At 39.0% G+C, this 20,126-nt stretch overlaps 1 protein-coding gene across 4 annotated transcripts in view; it reads right to left on the bottom strand.

The window, feature by feature from the left end:
* Positions 1-4,820: 4,820 nt before the first annotated feature.
* The window catches only part of GPAT3 (glycerol-3-phosphate acyltransferase 3), a 67,167-nt gene continuing 51,861 nt past the window's right edge, over positions 4,821-20,126 (bottom strand). For 3 of the 4 annotated variants that reach the window (XM_027600585.1, XM_027600584.1, XM_027600586.2), the window contains exons 7-13: positions 19,398-19,491; positions 15,549-15,664; positions 14,120-14,175; positions 13,246-13,331; positions 11,304-11,432; positions 10,299-10,378; positions 5,882-6,088 (exon numbers count right to left, since the gene is read on the bottom strand). In XM_027600585.1, coding sequence (XP_027456386.1) covers positions 5,992-6,088; positions 10,299-10,378; positions 11,304-11,432; positions 13,246-13,331; positions 14,120-14,175; positions 15,549-15,664; positions 19,398-19,491 — 658 coding nt within the window. In that variant the 3' untranslated portion in view covers positions 5,882-5,991. Of the gene's footprint in view, positions 6,089-10,298; positions 10,379-11,303; positions 11,433-13,245; positions 13,332-14,119; positions 14,176-15,548; positions 15,665-19,397; positions 19,492-20,126 lie in introns of all 4 variants that reach the window. The other variant, XM_027600583.2, reaches the window with a different exon arrangement.

The following is a 20,126-nucleotide window of genomic DNA, read 5'->3' as shown; positions in this document are numbered from 1 at the left end:
AAGGCCAGCAAAGTAGCCAGAATCGCTCTATGCTTCCTACAAGGGCAAGGGGGGAATTTTTGAACCCTATGAAGTGCCATAAAAGGCCTTGACAGGACCTCAGCCCAGGGTGTAACATGGGCATCATGAGAACTTGCAACTTACCACAGTGCAGAGATGCCACTGAGCCTGCAGCTACTTTCAGCTGCTTTCAAGCTATTAGGTTACTTATTCTCTCCAGATACTAAAAATCTAACTGCTTTTCCCATGTTGGTCTGTATCTTCCTGTGTGCCTTCATCAGAGTATTTAATTTATAAACAAACAGTTATGATTCTGAGAAATTTTGCTCTTTATATTAAAATAATGGCTCAGAGAAACTTTTTTTTTTATTTAGAGTTGTTGCTTTCTCAAGTTTTTATGTCTACCAACATATAACCCACCCTCTTTTTATATGATAAGGGAAAATGATTTTGAACGCTTTCGTAGACTAGCAAGGTTATGACTACTCAGGCCAAACACCGAGGGAAGACAGGCTAACCCAGAGACAGCCACAGAGCACAGAGGCTACCTGTTGGCTTTCTGGCGGAGGGCACTGGCTAAACCAAACTGGAGCAGCAGTTTCCAGAGCATCAGGGGCCTAAGGGACAATAGAGAAAATTGAATGCCTGTGCAAGGTGAGATCTCTAGTCTCCAACTACTGACCCTTCCCTTGAAGGTCGGATCTCAAAGGGGTACAGCTTTTAAGGAAGAAGAAAGGAGAAATCTCCCATCCCCCACTCCCAGATGCCCGCCAGCGAGGCTCGTTGTCAACCCTTAGTGCTAAATGAAAGGGAAAAATAATTCTCCCCGAAGGATTTAAAATGACTTGCCAATTAAAAGGGATGAACTGCTTATAAACACAATATGGATGAGTCTCAAGAACATTATGCAGAGGATTCAAAACCACAAGATGGTTCTCATTTGGGTTTATAGGCTAAATTCTCACTGTTTACATGATGGTTCAATAAACTTCCAGCCAGTAATTTAGTTTAAAGTGGTCCCAGATTGCTAATGCCCTAGAGCCGGGGTAGGCAAACTATTCTGGGTGAAGGACCAGAGAGCAAATATTTCAAGCTTTGTGGGCCAATCAGCCACTGTTGCCACTAATGGACTCTGCTGCTATAATGCAGAAGCAAACACGGACAATGTATAAATAAATAGGTGTGGCTGGCTTACAATAAAATTTTATTTACAAAAACAGGCAGAGGGCGGGACTTAGCCTATGGGCTATAGTTGGCTGATTCCTGCTCTAAAGGCCTAATGGATGATAAAAATCCATAGAAAATGACGGATCATCATGAGATATCTCTAAACACAGAACGAAATAAGACTCCATTAATGAGAAGCAGTGGGGGGGGGGATGGCTCATACCCTCAAAAGATGTAAGATTTTGGAATTATTGGAAAAAATATAAAACCAGTAAGCATAAGATACTTCAAAACTTATTCAAGAGTAAGTACATTGGAAAAAGAACCAACTATAACTCAGAGAAATGAGAAATTTAAAAACTAAAATTAAAAAATCAATGAAAGAACAGCAGATCAGATAGAACTGAAGAGGGCAGTGGTGAAATAGTACAACTACAGAAAAAAAGTCTAGAGAGCAAAGAAGTGGGAAATATAAAAAAGGGATTAAGAGACATGTAGGGCAGAACAAGAAGGTTTGACATCTGTTTAATCAGACTTCTAGCAGGACAGGAGTGGGGGCTGAGACAGAGACCGCATCTAAAGGGGCATCCGAGAACTTCTGAGGACTGATAAAAAATATCAATCCACAGATAAGAACCCAAACTGTCACAAGCAAGATAATTAACAAGAAATCCACACCTAGATACAACAGAGTGAACTTGTGCAATAACAAAAACTAAGAAATGATTTTAAATACACTAGATACAACCTTCAAATACAACCTTCAAAAAAACCATAATCAGGCTGGTAGCTGACTTCTCAATACCAAACACAGAATGATCTTTAATGTGCTCAGAGAAAAATAACTCAATCCGAACATAAACTTCTACATCCAGCAATAACTTTCAAGAATGAGTATAAAATATACTTTCAGAAAATAAAAACAGGGGTTAGTCATTATCAAACTGTGATCCCAGATGGTAAAATTAAGAGGTGAGGAATAACAAAAAAAGTGGCAAAAGTGTGGGTAAACATTGACTATATAAAGGAATAACCATGCTGCTGCTGATGACAATTTGTGGGATTATGTAAGTAACTAAAATTCATAATATCATATAAATTGGTGGAGGGGTGGTGGTGAAGCATTGGAATGCAAGTTCTAGGGTCCTTGAGTTGTTCAGCAGTGTAAGGATAGTGATCCATTTTAGACTTTGATAAGCATGCAAGATGAAATTTATAAGGTAACCACAGGACAAATAGAAACAAGACCATTGATCTCCAATTTAAGTAGAGAAAATTGGAAAGGGAAAGTAGTAAGTTCAAAAGAAGACAAGAAAGGAGAAAAAATGGAAGAAAGTACAAAATAAAATAATAAAAAATAAATCCAAATATGTTATTACACTAAATATAAATGTTGCTCTCCTACACTGCTGATAGGTCATGTACAATGGTACAACCTTTTTGGAAACAGTTTGGAAGTTTCTACACTAAAGTTAAACATTCTGATATTCTACTATGGAGAAATCCTAATTCCTACTAAACATACCAACTAGAGAAAAACTCTCGTGCGTGTACACCAGGAGACATTTACAACAAAGCTAAAAATAACACTACTGTCCATCAATAGTAAAAGGAATGACAAGTTGTGACTTTTCATGCCTTCTAGGATATAGAGTCATTCATATTCTTATTGGCCCGGGTAACATGTATCCAGGGTAATACTGGGAAATAAGTTTGCAATTGATCATTGTCCTTAAAGTGTACCTGCACACTTTTATATACACTTGTGTGTATTCTATAATCTCACAATAAATAAAGAGAAGATAACTGAGAGTCAGAGAATTGTCAAAGGCTGCAAAGCCTGTGAGTGCCAGAGCCACAATTAGAAAACGTCTTTGTGACTCTCAATCTCAACATCTTAACCATTATTCCAAAAAATGACATCAAATACTACGAGCATCGATCCACTAGAAACCAGTGTTAAATAAACAAAAGCAAGCCCACAGCTTCTGTCAAGATCTTTACCAGGGCCCCTAGTTTTCAGTACCAATCCCAAATGCCAGCTTCGCCCCACCTCCTATCACATCCTCCTCAGGCCTGGCAGAAAGCCACATCTCAGAGACAAAGTCTGAGCGCAACTCTGGCCAAAAGGCAGTCTTCATGACCACAGAACATTACCTATAGTCACGAGAAATGAAGAACCCTTGAGTTATCAATAGAATGCCCCAAGTGCAACATATGCATGGAAGGGATGATGGCAAACCTACCAACACAAAGCTGAATGTGCCTTGGAAAGTCTGCTTATCCAGGAAAACTTCCCTCACGACTGTTCTTTGCGTCAGACTATGATCCGGGACTATTTCCCATGCTTTGAGTATATTTACTGTTTCCTACCATGGTTGCTCATCCAATCCAGGATATTTCAGAAAATCTTGGCATTCCTAGAACCCTGTGTCTATAAATATGACCAGGACAGAGTTGGAATTTAAAAAGGCAAACTTGAGGCTCAATGAATGAATATGCAAGGTTAGATGAAAGGTCTTATTCTCATGTGATTTTTCTACCAAATTTTGCCTACCCTTGATATCCCGTTATAACTACGGACGACTCAGAAGTTTAGAAGACTAAACTCTGGGTAGAGTATTTCTAAAGCAGGTATAAAATAATATTAGGGAAGACAAATGCAAAAACGGGATTTCTAGGGAGCATATGCTAAATCTGAGCAATATTTGCTTTCTAAGAACATGTTTGCGGAGGCAAGGCAATTCCCCAAACAGCTTGAAAACTAGTTGTATAAGTCAAAGACCTACAAAAGTTCTTATTGAGATAGCATTAGATTTTCTAATGACTTTGTGATAGCATAATTGCTTAACAGTGCTGTTGGAAAGATAATTCTTATTGGTGTCCAAACAAACAGCCATTAGTTGTCCTATCAGCTTTTCCAAGAACGGGGCTAATTAATAAAGTGGCTTTATTAACTCAAGTTATATTGAATATGAAAAGTTAAAGGGAAAAAGGAACTCTCTGAGAAAAAAACAAGACAAAGAGTTACCCCAACACACATATTTGAATTTGCTGATTTTCAGTCAAGATCAAAGGGAAGAATCAGGGCCCCTGGTGGCCTCAATCAGTAGAGCATGCAACTCTTGATCTCACAGTGGTGGGTTCGGCCCCCATTGGGTGTAGAAATTACTTAAAAACAAAAATCTTTAAAAAAAAAAAAGATCAAAGGGTAAGAACAAAGGGAAAAAGAATGGGGGGAGCGTAAGAACAGAAGAATAGCTGACCATTAGGGTAACCTGTTTACAAATGTTCCTGTGGGAACAAACCCATCTGGTTCCATCAGAATATAATTGATAGGGCTATGCTGGACATACCTATAGTCAATTAAAAGAGAGTTGCCTGAGTTCACCTACAAATTAAGTGATGTCTATGACTTGCTCAAGGCAGAGTTCACAGGGTCAAAGTCCAGATAACTAGGTTTAAAAAAAAAGAAAAAACAAACCCAAACTAGCTGTTCATGTTCTCATTTCCCAGACGTTCCAGTCCAATAAAATCTAGCTATGTCATTGATATGAAAAACAAACAATCCTTGTTTATGGTAAGAAACAATTTAACTTACCCCAAACCAGAAGAGGGTAGAGGAGAGGGAAAACAATGCAACACACACTTAGAAATATAGAATTTATTTATAGTCACTGTAAGACAGTTTCACATTTTGTACATGGTTACCAGAAGAGATGTAACACTCTCAGAGTTTAACATGGCATTATATTGCTATCAAACATTGCTTATGCTGTGTGAGTTGGGAAACACTTATTTTCCCCTTTAAAAAATTTAAGGCTCAGTTTCCAAAAAGTAATTTTACCACTTATTTTTCTGTTTAAGAAACTGGGAACATTCTGAAATAAACCTCAAAGGGGTGGAGGGTGAGGGGCAGCACACACACCTGGCTCATTCATACTCCTGCTGAAGACAATGTGATTTGTCGTTGTTAAAGGCTCCTCCTGTTTGAAAATACGTTTCAGCACAAAACCAAATCAGTAGATGGGAGAGGCACTAGATAAAGATCTTTAGCGTACAAACAAGGAGGACTTAAAACTTTATCACCAGCTGCCAGCTAAAAAGTGTTTATTCAAAATTCGCCTACCTATAAATGCACACACACAGTAACCTCTTTGGTACAGCTTACCAAATAGTAGTTCTCTTCTAACACACCAGTAAAAACAAAAATATTTACATTTGCTTTCAACTTTCAGATGAAGTGGCCACAAATTCGTCCTTTCTCCTAAAAAACGTCCTCCATTTTTCTTTTTTGATCTTGCAGTAGAAGGTAACCATGGAGGTAACCTTGAACTGATGTGTAATCTCGCTGTTTAAGTGATTGAAGAGGGAGGTGAGGGGAGAAGGAGTGAGAAAATTAATCATGAAAAGAGCTTGGGGGATATTTTTTTTGAGAATTACCATATCAACGAGTTCGAAACACAGTGAATTCCAAAAGTGTTTTAGAAGCACTTTTTCCTGCACAAGTATTTCGTTCAATCAACGATGACATCATCATTTTACAAAAGGCAGGATCTGCTTAAACTCAGTAAACCTACCTTACAGTTCATGAAGTTAAGCTATAACAATAACAAAAGCTGAAAAGGGCCCCCAGTGGGTTCTGCCTCTGGCACAAAGAGGTAGAGACATCCATCCTGTAGAAAAGATTAACAACAACAAAAAACAAAACCAGTAAAACAAAACAATACTTTACTCCCTCACCAAAAAACCCCAACGCATTCCGTTTCTAGGGGCTGGTTCTGAGAAGCCAAATTTTATCACCAGGGTAGGATTCAGTCCAATTCAAAGAGATCCATTGCCCACAATCATCTTGCTGTAATTCTTCTGCTGCTCTTCCTTGAAGGTGTCCTTCACCTTTGCTCTCTTCAGCCCTCCATCCCTGGGAATAAAAAGGCAAATAAATAAAAGATACTCCCAATGATGCTTTTAAAGCATTAGCTGCTAACACACGGTTGTGCCGCGACACTTCAGTGGCTGGCTGGTCAGCAATGGGGCAAAGAACATGGGATTGGAAAGCACAAAGACCAAGATTTCAGCGTCTGTTCTACCGGTCACCACATGTGTATTACTTTGGGGAAGGAACAGTCTCTCTGAGGCTTGATTAAAATATAAAATAAAAAAATCAGGGGCACCTGGGTGGCTCAGTTGGTTAAGCAACCGACTCTTGATTTCGGCTCAGGTCATGATCTGAGTCGTGAGATCAAGCCCCGAGTCAGGCTCTGTGCTGGGCGTGGAGTCTGCTTGAGATTCTCTCTCTCCCTTTGCCCCTACCCCCGCCCCCTGGCTTGCACTCATGTTCTCTCTCTCTCTCTCAGTAATAATAATAATAATAATAATAAGTTAAAGAAATAAAATATAGAATAATATCTCCACTCAGTTTCTTTTTAGAAGTTAGGTTGCTATATTCAAATATTTGGAATTTATATTAAAACTAGGATTGTTTGCCTATCCTTTTCCCCAAGAAAAGCAAAGTATCGTTTCCTTTCATCTAACCAACCTATGTCTTACTAGAAAATCATCTGGGACATTTAAAATATACACACAAGTAATGGTGAGGGTACTGTATATGTATGAGTAAATTACTTAAAGATAAATGGGCTAATCATTATTCAAATCTAATCCTATGTCTACCAAGTTATATTTTCATTCAAAGCACTATATATTTCAAGTATTTGTAATCTTCCATATTCCAAAACAGACTCAGAATAAAAACAACAAAATCATAAATTGCATTTAATTAAGCAGTGGTTAGTGCCTATGTAAGCAGCATTCCTTAATTCAGAGCCTGTGAATCTTTGAACTCTGTCCAGGATGGTGAAAACACAGAGCTGCCTGGGTTATAAGGACTCTGCATGCCTTTCCTTCTTTGGACACACAAAGAAACACAAAGAAACAACAAATTTGAAGCTCTGGGAGGAGACTGGACTGTAAGGGGCCACAATTTCTCTCCTAATCTAACATTTTTGATTTTGAACTCCTAGGAGAGCATGGATGGTGAACTTGCTTACTTCATACTGTTTAATTTTAACCCAGTTAAGCACAAATGTTTACCAAGTGTCTTCTGATGATGATGAATGGATCATAGGTTAGCCCATGAACTCAATGACATGAAGACAGAACTTGACCTACAAACAAACGCCTGCCTGAACCACTGCAATGTTCTGGCCTCTAGAGTCAAATCCAAGACACAGCCCACCAGTAAATCCTCAACTTAAAATAGACTACAATCCACACATCTTCCAGGGGCTCCGCTGTAGGAAATTTCCATAAAACAAGGTTATAAATTGTTGTTAGTTCCCCAGAATTGTCCCCAAAAGCCTCTTTTATCCAAAGGAGCTGCCTCTAACTATTCACAGCATTTATATGAATTCTGAATAGTAAGAACCAAGTGGAGGAGGGATAGGTAGAAGAAAGGCCATTCTTTCTTTCCTAAGGTCCAGGCCAAAACTGACAAAAAAGTTAGCAATGTTTGCCCCCGAGCATCCTGACATTATTTTGATGCAACTCTCCTAAGCACTCAGAAAACTAACACTGTTCTGAGTACTCCAACTGTGACGTGCCCCCCCCCTCTAGAGACTTTAAAGTTTTACCCAATTCCCCTTTGCAATGGCAGCAGATCTGAGTTCCTAAGGAGGTCAGCAGCCATATATAAAAGCCTGTTTGAGATGATACAATCAAGTTCCCATTTAATCTAGGAAAAAAACAATGTAGACAGGTTCGTTGATACCCAATGTGTGAATGACAGATACACCTGGAAAGGCAGTGAGTCTTTTTTTTTTCCTAAAGAAGAGGCTAGGTAATTAAAAGTAATCTTTTATAACAAAATTGCATATGGCCCAATATAAGGGAATTGAAAAATTCTGAGGATCGTTTTTTTTTTTTTAAGATTTTCTTTTTTAAAGATTTTATTTATTTATTTGAGAGAGAGCGAGCACAAGCGGGGGTGAGGGGCGGTGGGCAGAGGGAAAGGAAGAAGCAGACTCCCTGCTGAGCAGGGAGCCCGACATGGGGCTCCATCCCAGGACCCTGAGATCATGACCTGAGCTCAAGGCAGATGTTTAACCCACTGAGCCACCCAGGTGCCCCCTAAAGATCATTTCTGATAGATTTTGCTTAAGTCAATCTGATTGAGTGTGGCTGACTTGGGTAGGCTGTTATCTTTCAAGGATTTCTTCCTTTCTTTGGTTTATGAAACTATTGATCCAAAATTCCAAGATTTTCACATGGCTTTGGGGCAGGAGCAGGGCTGAGAAGTCAGGTGAGAGAAAGCAGGGTAAAGAAATGAAAACAAGCAAAAAAGGGAGGCCAGATCCAGAGTGAACTTGGATCACTAGGGCATTTATAAACTAGGACCTGTGTAAGCCTGTCATTTGATGATGCTATGATGTCTGTAACTTAGTTTCACATATTCCAGCTTGGGTAGTGTGATACAAATGTTAGTTTTAACCTATTTTGCTCCTAATCCTGATGTTAGGGCCAGTCAAGTAGCCCTAAATCAAGGACTCATACTCTGGGGATGGTCAGCCAGGCATTGAATTAGAAGAGCACCCTCCAAAGGTGCCACTCTAAAGCTTCAGTTGTCTTTGTCTTTCAACAACTTCCCAAACCTTGTTAATTCACATAAGGAATTTTAGAAATGGGTTTTCACTATAGAAATTAGTGGCTTCCTAATTAGCATAACGGATGCCAGAAACAAGTTTCTTGGGTGAAACTGGTTGTACTCAAGATATATGAATGGATAAAATATTCTAGAGACATTCCCCACCCCTGCATAGAGGAGTGTAAGAATCCAGTTAGCTCTTATTCCAGAGGCTTAATTCCTGAGCAGTCCGGAGTCCCACTGGAGGTTCACAAGTTCTTGGTTGAACAGGCTGACAGCCTGACTCAGCCAAATCTTGCTCCTAGAGCATTACTATAATTGCCTCTAGTGAACTTTTCATGCAAAGTGTTTACAAAACACCAAAAAAAGATAAACAGGGGGACTTTATTAAACTTACAAGATTTGAAGTATGATTAATCTCCCATTATAACGTAGATATAGTTAACTCTCACTGATACAGACTAAATGTTTATGCACCACCCCCCAAATTCATATATTGAAGGCCTAACCCCCCAATATAGTGGTATTTGGAAATGGGACCTTTGGGAAATAATTAGGTTTAGATGAGGCACTAATCCTCAAGGTAGGATTAGTGCCCCTATAAGAAGAGACACCTGTGAGGATGCTCTCTTCTCTCTTCCTCTCTCCCTATATTCACGCAAAGGCAAATAGGTGGCCATTTGCCAGCCGAAAGGGAGAGAGAGCTCTGACCAGAAACCGACCTTGCTGGCACCCTGATCTCAGACCTCCAGTCTTCAGAACTGTGAGAAAATACATTTCTGTTGTTTCAGCCGCCCAGTCTGTGGTAATTTGTTATGGCAGGCCGAGCAGACTAATATACTCACCTACGTGCAACCTTCCTCAAACAAAAAATTAAATCCAGAGTTTCCATAACGAAAATATTTCACTTATTTCCTTTCAAGTTTTTAAGTTTTCTTCAATAGAGTTACAGCTAACATTAAGCATAAACACGACCCTTGCTCCCAGGGTCCATTCCCCACCCCCAAATCCATTCTCACTTTCTTCTTCAGTAAAAGAACCTTCAGTTTTAGCTAGATATATGGCCTTCCAGAACAAAGACGGCATTCGCCAGCCTTCTTTGCAGCTCTTATCACATAACTTGAGGTCTAGCCAATGGGCAGAGGTGGAAGTGTCCATCCCATGCTCGTAAAGAGACGGGCACATCCCTGTTTTCAGTCTTTCCTGCCAGCCACTCTCGATGCTGTGGAGTAGCACTGAAGTAGGCATCCTGGACCCTGTCATGGAAGCACACTGAGGACGGGATATCATAGAATGACCTGTTACACCAGCCTGCACTGGCCATGTTTAAGCAAGAGGGTAAACTTCTACCTTCTTTAAGCCATTGTCCTCTCAGTGTAAACCACTGTCCCTTTCAGCTAAACCTCTAGCTAACCAGCACAACCAATGACATTATTAAAAGTGATTTTTTAATTAAAAAAAATGATAGTACTTCTGAAAAAGGTCTTACCAGGGAAGCTCAGTCAATCCTCCTTGCACAGCAATGGCAGACTTAACCCTGTTAGCAAACTGGACGGCGTCTTCTCCTTCCTGGGGAAAAGAAAATTATGCACATCCTGGGAATAGAGTTTTCAAATAATTCTTAAATATATCATAGTCTCTAGATTTGTTTGAAAATGTAAGATTCAGGGGCGCCTGGGTGGCTCAGTTGGTTAAGCATCCGACTCTTGATTTCGGTTGGGGTCATGATCTCAGGGTTGTGGAATCCAGCCACACATCAGGCTCCACACTGGGCATGACGCCTGAATAAGATTCTTTCTCCCTCTGCCCCGCTCCCCAACATGCGCATGTCCTCGAGCTCTTTCTCTCTGTCTCTTTAAAAAAAAAAGTAAGAGTCACATTTTAGCTCAGTTCTATTCTCAATCATAGCAAATATCATTTGTTCTATCAAGAAAATTAAGTCCTGTATTGTTTAATTTTGTATCATGTATATACATTTATTATGCTCTTTATTAGTCTTATCCAATATATAACATTCCATAATATCTGTAGGTTCACTAGGCCAATAGCAACTATAAAAACTATTATGGAAAAGAGTCTCTGAATATAAAATAGCCTGATTTGAAGAAAGCTAAGTACATTTATTTATTTATTTATTTATTTATTTATTTATTTATTTTTGTAAATTCATTTCAGACAGAGAGATACAGAGCGAGAGAGAGAGCAGGAGCAGTGGGAGAAGCAGACTCCCTGCTGAGCAGGGAGCCCGATGCGGGGCTCGATCCCAGAACCTGGAGATTATGACCTGAGCCGAAGGCAGACACTTAACCATCTGAGCCACCAAGGCGCCCCACATTTTTTTTTTTAAATCACCCATTTGCTGAGAAGGCACAAAGGAAGTTCAGCTCTAGCTAATGTGAAGAAAGGAGGCACCCAGGATTTCAGGTAAAAGTTTTCTCGCCTTGATCTGACTGAATAAAGCACCAAAGACCAGTTGTTATCTATGGATAGATACCTCTCTGGTCATCGGGGGCATGTACCACACGTCACAGACGATGGCCCAGCTGGTCATCATGCGAAGCAGGTAGCTCACCATGTTGTATTTACTACTATTCCAAAATGCATCCCCAAACTGAGGGTTGTACTAAGAAAAAAGAAAAGAAAACACATTCCAGTTATGAACGAAGTGGTGACCTTTCTTATCCATGTCAGGGTTTCCAAGGTGACAAGTCAAACATCTCTATCAGACCCCAAGAGAAAGAGAAGCTACTTGGCTTGATAGAAATGATCAAAGAAGTAAACCAGGCCAGCTAACTCCTCTGACCTGAGCCCCAGAGTGTTGCAAAATGAGGGTTATCCACCTGAGTCTGAAAGATCTGTCTCCCCACTTAACTGAAGGTGGGTGAAAGTAGGCATGGTAACTGTTTTGCTTATTACTGTTTTGTCTTCGGTACTTAACACAATACCTGGCACTCAATCCCCTGGTACCTATCAAGCAAACAGGGCAAAATGTAAACAGTTGGTGAATCTGAGTAATGAGTACACAAATGCCTTGAGGAAGACCTTACACACAAGAGGTCTTCAGAATACGATGGTTGGCTAAATATCTCTAATATAATGACATCACAATTTTTCTACCAGCTAACTGTACAACTGTGAGGCAAATTACATAACATCTCTGAGACTCAGTTTACAAAATGAGAAAGTTTAACTGAAGTTGTGGTTTCTAAACATTTTGGCTTAGCAGCAAATTACAAATCATTTTCTTCAAATTACATCTAATGCAGAATTCCAGTATATAAAACAGATTTGAAAAAAGAAAAAACAGGGGCACCTGGGTGGCTCAGTCAGTTAAGCAACTGCCTTCAGCTCAAGTTATAATCCCAGGGTCCTGGGATCGAGCCCCACTTGGGGCTCCCTGCTCAGCAGGGAGCCTGCTTCTCCCTCTCCTGCTTTCCCTGTTTATGCTCTCTCTCTCTGTCCTTAAAAATTAAAAAAAAAAAAACAAAAAAAAACCACAGATGTAGAGAAAAGGAAACCCTGGTAAGGGTGTAAATCAACACAGCCACTGTAGAAAACAATATGAGAGAGTCCTCAAAAAATCAAAAATGGGACTACCATATGAACCAGCAATCCTGCTTTGGGGTATATAACCAATGGAAATGAAAACAAGATCTTGAAGAGATATCTGCATCCCCATGTTCATTGCAGCATATTATTCACAAGAACCAAGATCTGGAAACAACCTAAGTGCCTGTCAACAGATGAATAGATAAAGGAGATGTGGTGTATATATATATATATATATATATATATATATAGTGGAATATTATTTAGCTGTGAGAAGGAAGGAAATCCTGACATTTGTGACAATACAGATGGACCCTGAAAGCATTATGCTAAGTTACGTAAGTCAGACAAAGAGAAGTACTCTATAGTATCATTTATATGTGGAATCTAAAAAGCTGAACTGACAGAAACAGAGACTAGGAGGGTGGTTACCAGGGGCTGAGGAGAGAGGACAAAGTGGAGGAATCGGGGAGATGTTGGTCAAAGACTACGAACTTTCAGTTCTAAGATAAGTAAGTTCTGGGGACCTGATGCACAGCATGGTGACTATAGTTCGTAATACTGTATTATATACTCGAAAGTTGCTAAGAGAATAGATCTTAAACGTTCTCACCGTAAAAAAGAAATAGTAATTATGTGATTTGATGGAGGTGTTTGCTAAAACTATGGTGGCAATCGTTTTGCAGTATGTAAGTATATCAAGTCAACATATGGTATACTTTGAATTTACATGATGTTATATGTCAATTATATTTCAATAAAGCTGGGGCAGTAAAGGTATACAAGTGCTTGTTATTCTTACAGATTTTAAGGTTGAAGTTATATCAAAATAAAGTTACCAAGTCACTGCCCTTTTCGGGGGGCCAGGGAGCGGCATCTTATTTTACCTTAATTGCAACTGGATGTATGGTTCCTCCAATTTCAAAGCTTCCCTTTTTAAACATCATGACTGAAGTGTTGTTGATGCAAGTCCCTGCAGAGGGGTGGAAAGGAGGTGGTGAATATTTTTAAAGGTGGTCTTTTTTAAAATAAATTTTAAAAAGGAATTATTTTGATATAAAATAATCTAAAATATTCAAATCATGGCAAAATTATAGTTTACTATCATTTCATGAAATAGATCAATCCCCGCTTAAGTAAGTAATTCAACAGCTCTAAGCAAGTTTAATAAACTTTTACTTTGTTATTGAATGCTCTAGAGATATAACTTCGGCATAACAGCTGACAATTTTCAATACTTTAAAATAAAGACCTTTGAGAGGCCCCTCGGTGTCTCAGTCAGTTAATCGTCTGCCTTCGGCCCAGGTCATGATCCCAGGGTCCTGGGATCAAATCCCGCATCAGGCTTCCTGCTCAGTGGGGAGTCTGCTTCTCCCTCTTCTCCCTGTTTGTGCTCTCTCACTATCTCTGTCTCTCTCTCTCTCAAATAAATAAATAAAATCTTTAAAAGATTAAAAAATAAAATAAAATAAGGACCTTTGAAAAATTATGAACAATACCTATCCAAGTTCATTACCCAGAAATGACTTTTAAGATCAAAACGGCACGATGACTTCCAAAAACAAAAAACAAAAACAAAAACAAAACACCATGACTTCCATCAAATGTCAGAAGAAAGCAAGGGATTGCTAGCTCAGAAAAGGGCAGCTCATTCCTATGGGACAGCAGAGATCTGGACTAAGAATGCCAATTCTAGAATAATCCAAGTCCTCATACACTTTTCACGCTTGTTGTTATCAACTAAGGCTCGTCCTTTCTTACCTTCAGGAAAGATTAATATGGGTAGTTTTTTCTTATCAGCAATGTGTTCTTTTAGTCTGTGAAGAAAAATAAAGGATCAAAATGCTACCTTTATAAAGGTAGAGGTGTGAGTCCTCTTTGGTCTTCTTTACACTCCACTAGCACAAATATAATTGTATAGCAAGAAGGAGGGAAAAAATAAGACATAAGTAAAGGAAATCAACTCAAGTTGGCCCCTTTCTAAAAAACATAAGGTCATCTGTACTATTTCAATTTCTCTCCTTTCACAGTGAGCGATCTTCAGTGCTTTCCGCCTACTCTTAAAAAAGAATGTGAGGTAGTCATGTGACATGTGCTCTGATGCCCCCACATCAGGAGGTTTATGCCCTTTTCCAGGTACTTAAATTTTGTCATCTGAAAAATGAGAATACTGATGGCCGGACCAGTCTGCTTCGTAGCCATTAAGTATAAAGAAACTCCTTAAATGAGTAGGGCTCAGCTTTCCTGTGACACAGACATCATAAAGCTGAGAACGCAGCTTAGGTCCTGCCTTCCCTGCAGCCAGCCCTGTATTTCCAACTGCTCACCAGAAGCTGGGAAGGCTCAGATAGAAACGGTACGGCTGCCAGTATCCCGACGCTAAATCATCTCCAACTGCAGAACAGTTTTACTGACCTTAAACAGATTTCAACAAGTACTTTTCATTTTATTCTTTTTTTTTTTTCAGGGGCGCCCGGGTGGCTCAGTGGGTTAAGCGTCTGCCTTCAGCTCAGGTCATGATCCCAGGGTCCTGGGATCAAGCCCTGCATCGGGCTCCTTGCTTGGCAGGAAGCCTGCTTCTCCCTCTCACTCTCCCTCTGTGCTCTCTCTCTCTCTCTCTCTCAGATAAAAAAATAAAATCTTAAGGAAAAAAAAAAGCATAGCTCGCCTTCATGTTTCTAGAAGCAATAACCCAAGGGCCTTTGGTTAAAGGCTTCAGGCAAAAAGCTGTTTCCCAACAAAGGCTTCTGGTAGCTCATCTCTATCCCAAGCCCTAGAGGTTCCTTGTTTCATAAAGAGCATTAGCTCTGTCTGTCTCTAGATGGACTTAAGTGATAACGGACATCCAGCAAACAATCAGCCATCTCTTTACTCAGCAAACAGTTACCAATTATTTAACTTTCAAGGTAGTAAGTCTTAGTTCTGAAAACTCAGTGCCTGGACTATACCTAAGCCAGAGCAATACAGACGTATGGGCCTTCTAATCTCATATTTCCCACTATGACTACAGACTTAAAATTTTTAAGAACGTAGCTAAGACAGGTGATTCAGCAGAAAAAGCTAACCACAAATAAAGCTCTGTATATTTTAGGTTTAATCCTTAGTACTGCCCTGTCCTCTTTGGCAGGAAGGTCAAGATTTATCAGAATTTATGCTACCCCAAAGGATACCGAGTAATGTCACTGCTTACCTCTTAGTGACCAAGTGTCGATCCTTCATTTCTGAGCGTTCAAACCAGACATGTGGACAAGCCTTGACCATAGCTCTCTGAATAATTCCCATCAATCCACCATGGACCTGGCCAACCTAAAGTACCGTGAGAAAAAAAAAAAAACATGTAAAGGCACAGCAAGGCAAAGAGAGCTTTTTTTTTTTAAGTACCAGTAAGTTCCTATTCCCCACCAAGAGAAAAGATTGGCTTTCTTCTACTGACTGAAGTTCTTAGTCTAACCAAAGGACATGAATGGCCAAATATAAGCAAAAGGTATTCTTTAATAGCACCTTTGAATTTTAAGCTTAAAATGTTGCTACACTAGTTATACTCTAGCTTTAAAAAATTAGAAGTCTCTCGGGCGCCTGGGTGGCTCAGTTGATTAAGCGACTGCCTTCAGCTCAGGTCATGATCCTGCAGTCCTGGGATCGAGTCCTGCATCGGGCTCCCTGCTCAGCAGGGAGTCTGCTTCTCTTCTCCCTCTGACCCTCCCCCCTCTCATGTGCTCTCTCTCTCTCACTCTCAAATAAATAAATAAAATCTTTAAAAAAAAAAGTGGAAGTCTCTCGACCTAGTCAAGATAAGATAAATGCAAGTTAAAACTACACTGAAATACCATTTCTCACTCATTAGACTGAAAAGGACTTAAAAGCTTAACAATGCACTCTAAGCCAAGGCTATGGAAAATGGCACTCAGGGGCAGCTGGGTGGCTCAGAAGTGTAAGCGTCCGACTCTTGATTTCAGCTCAGGTCATGATCTCAGGGTCTTGAGATCAAGCTGGGTGTGGAGCCTACTTAAGATTCTCTCTCCCCGACGAACCATGAGAGATGATGGACTCTGAAAAACAAACTGAGGGTTCTAGAGGGGAGGGGGGTAGGGGGATGGGTTAGCCTGGTGGTGGGTATTGAGGAGGGCACGTTCTGCATGGAGCACTGGGTGTTATGAACAAACAATGAATCATGGAACACTGCACCAAAAAGTAATGATGTAATATATGGTGATTAACATAACAATAAAAAAATTTAAAAAAAAAGAAGGGAAACAGGTCAGAAATACAAAGGGAAAATGAGAAATAACGATTTTTGTTGCGAAAATCCCATTACCTATAAAATAAAAGGTAGTTTTCAATATTAAAAAAAAAAAAAAAAGATTCTCTCTCCCCTCTCCCTCTGCCTGGCCACCCCCCACCCCGCCCTGCTGGCACTCTTGAAAGAAAGAAAGGAAGGAAGGAAGGAAGGAAGGAAAGAAGGAAGAAAGGAAGAGAAAGAAAGAGAGAAAGAAAGAAATCGGCACTTATACATGGCTTGGGATGGGGGAGATTATAAACCCATAGAAGGAAATTTGGCAGTATCTATCGGAACTACATAACTACATACACATTTATCCTTCAGCTCAATAATTCCACTTCTGGGAATTTACCCTGAAGATATATCTCCAATGAAATGAAAATACATATGCACAAGGTTTTAACTGTAACATTATTTGTAATTTCAAGATATTAGAAACCATCTAAATGCTAAACGTAAGAAATCAGATGAATAAACTATGCTACATACACACAACAGAGTGCCATGCAGCTGGGAAAGGAGCAAGGTTGATCTCTACGACTGATAAGGAGTGATTTCCCAGAGTTACTGGGTTGGGTTTTTTTTCAGTTGGGGTTTTAATGTTTTTTTTATTTGAGTATGGCTGACATACAACGTTACCCTAGTTTCAGGCGTACAACACGGCGACTGAACAGAGACCTGTATACATCATGCTATGCTCACCACTCTGGCAATATTGCTAAGTGAAAGAAGCAAATTTGCCAAAGGGCAAATATAGCATGCTGCCCTTTTGTAAAATAGAAAGGGAAATATATACATCTATTTATTTCTACAAAAAGAGAAAAAATCCAAAGCAGTGAAGTTGGAGATCTACAAGGGGAGGAGGGAATGGGGCAAAATGGACATGGGCGGAAATGACGCTGTAGACCTTTATTATTTAATTTTGACAAACCAACAAGGATGGGATTAGCAAACCAACGCAAACTGAAGGAAGGGGGAAAAAAAATCTAAGACATGTAAAGATGGTATTTGACCACACACCCTCCATCTCTCCTCAAAGAGAACTGCACAATACTCTGGATTTTTCTTTCTTTTTTTTTTTTTTTTTACAACATTCGTTTTTGTAGTAAAACAGGTGAAGCAATTCTGAAACAATTTTAGATGTATCATAGGATTGAAAAAATAGGTAAATATGTTGATATGGTTGGGAGCCAGGGTATTCACTATAAATAAAGGGAGATACAAATACGGATTGGGAAAAGCAAGAAAGAACCCTATGAATTGCATGAATTGGTACAGACCCAAATTTCCAATATTATATTAATATTAGAAATAAATACTCAATATCATTAAAAATATACATAATTTATACACATTTTATGTAGAGAGACAGAGAGAAAGCCAGCACATGAGAATGCAAACGATAAAGCAAATGGAGCAAAATGCTGCCAACAGGTAGATGTGATTAAAGGGCATATGGATGTTTATTATTACAATTTGTCTATGACTTAGAAAATATTTGGACTCAGTCACCAATGAGTTGTATTCAACTTTTTGTTGACCAGGACACAGAATGAATATGGTCCCAGAAACAGAAAATCGTAATTTGGCAAGTTGGTTAAAATGCCCAAACCTCTGCTTTCTTATCTGTAACAAAGTATCAGCCCGAATCTCACTGGATTACGGGGAGGTCACATATAATGTATGTGGAAGTGCTTGACCACATAAATGCAAGGAATTATTACATACACCCGGAATGGTGCTGGGTGTATATAACAATCCTACTAAGGATTGTTAACAGGAGGGTCCTTGAGTGGGCTTTTAAACAAAATCATGCTTGTATGATGCACAAGTATGTCACTGTTTTTCTTAAGAAAGGGTACATAACTATTAACGGATTCCTAACCTAAAAATGGTTAAGAACTACCAATTCCCGTAAGTCTTTTCCTAGAAGTAGTTAAAGCTTCCTTGGATTCAGAATGGGCTCCACAACCTAGACAAAATAATGGATTAAAATGTGGTTGCCCAAGAGATATATATCTGAACTTATATTTTAGACGGATTAACTATCTGGCAATAAATTAGGAGTTTTTACAAAGGCCTTCAAAACCCCCTCAATGATTGAGAAAGGCAACGTGGTCTATATATTTGTCTTTCTTGCTTGATCTTCATTAAAAAGTCTGATTTTTTTTTTTAACTGTATATGATTCCCGGAAGGAAGACACAACTAATTGGCTGGTAAGGGATTTGCACAGCTCTAAGGAGGAAGACTTTAACGTCTCAAAGTGTTATTTATTAAACATTGCAGGGATTTTAGAAGCAAGATAGAATCAACCTTGCAAAGTCCTATCAAGCTCAAGTATGTCTACATTTCAGTAAGTCAAAATTTTTACTCCCTTTTTTTAAAAGACTGATTTATTTATTTTTTATTTTTCTTTATTTTTATTTTTTAAAGATTTTTGTTTTTTTTAATTTTTAAGTCATCCCTACACCCAACGTAGGGTTCAAACTCACAACCCCAAGATCAAGAGTCACATGCTCCACTGACTGAGCCAGCCAGGCGCCCTAAATTTTTTACTACCTTAGATATAATGGCTACTTTCCTTCTTTTTCTTGCACCACGTAGTGTTCATTTAATGTATTATATAAGTTATACAGCTACAGTAGTATAACCTAGTCACTTCCTAATATAAAACTTTCTAATGTGTGCCAAAATAAATTAAAAGTTTGAACAATCCACAAAAGATGCAATGACTTGAACTATCACTGAGCTGCTCTTACCATAGCATAGCATCCATCCGTGGTCAAGATCAAAACATCTATTGGGGAAGTGTGGTTGGCAACACAAATTCCTCCCTTCTGGGGTCTGTACTGCCTGCAATTACAAACAGTGGTAAATACTAAACCCGGAAATTTGTCATTATTTTGCAGAACAGTATGTATAGATTCATCTTATATTGCTTTAAAAAGTACATTAAAAAAATATAGTTTCAAAGTATATGGTCCCATCTTAAAAAGGTTATCTCCAGGCAGTATGATGGGAGTGGGATAAGAGTATAGGAAGGGGCTGATGACTTGCCCTTTATATATGTTTACATTGGTTTTTTGTAATGATCCATTTTCCTTTTATAATGAAAAAGGATAATTTAAAAAATATTAGACTGAGTTAAAAGGTTCCATAACCTTAATATTGTGATATGCAAGTTTCACTTATCTTAAGTATTTTCCTATTATTTCAGGTTTCATAAGCATCATTTTTAGTAGTTTCACAGTGACCCACAGAGTAAATTTACTATAGTTTCCTCCCTCCTATCCCCTTAAAGCAGAGGTTGACAAACTTCCTATTGAGGACCAGATAATAAATATTTTAGGTTTTGCAAGCCAGCCAATCCCTGTCAAAACTACTGGACTCTGCTGTTTTGGCACAAAGGTAGTCACAGACAATATATAAATGAATGAGCATGGCTATGTTCCAATAAAACTTTATTTACAAAAAACAGATGGCAGGCC

This window comes from Zalophus californianus, chromosome 2 (assembly GCF_009762305.2).
Source record: "Zalophus californianus isolate mZalCal1 chromosome 2, mZalCal1.pri.v2, whole genome shotgun sequence".
Classification (NCBI taxonomy): domain Eukaryota; kingdom Metazoa; phylum Chordata; class Mammalia; order Carnivora; family Otariidae; genus Zalophus; species Zalophus californianus.
Note: the sequence above shows the minus strand (reverse complement) of the source record. Positions and strands in the feature narration are given on the sequence as shown.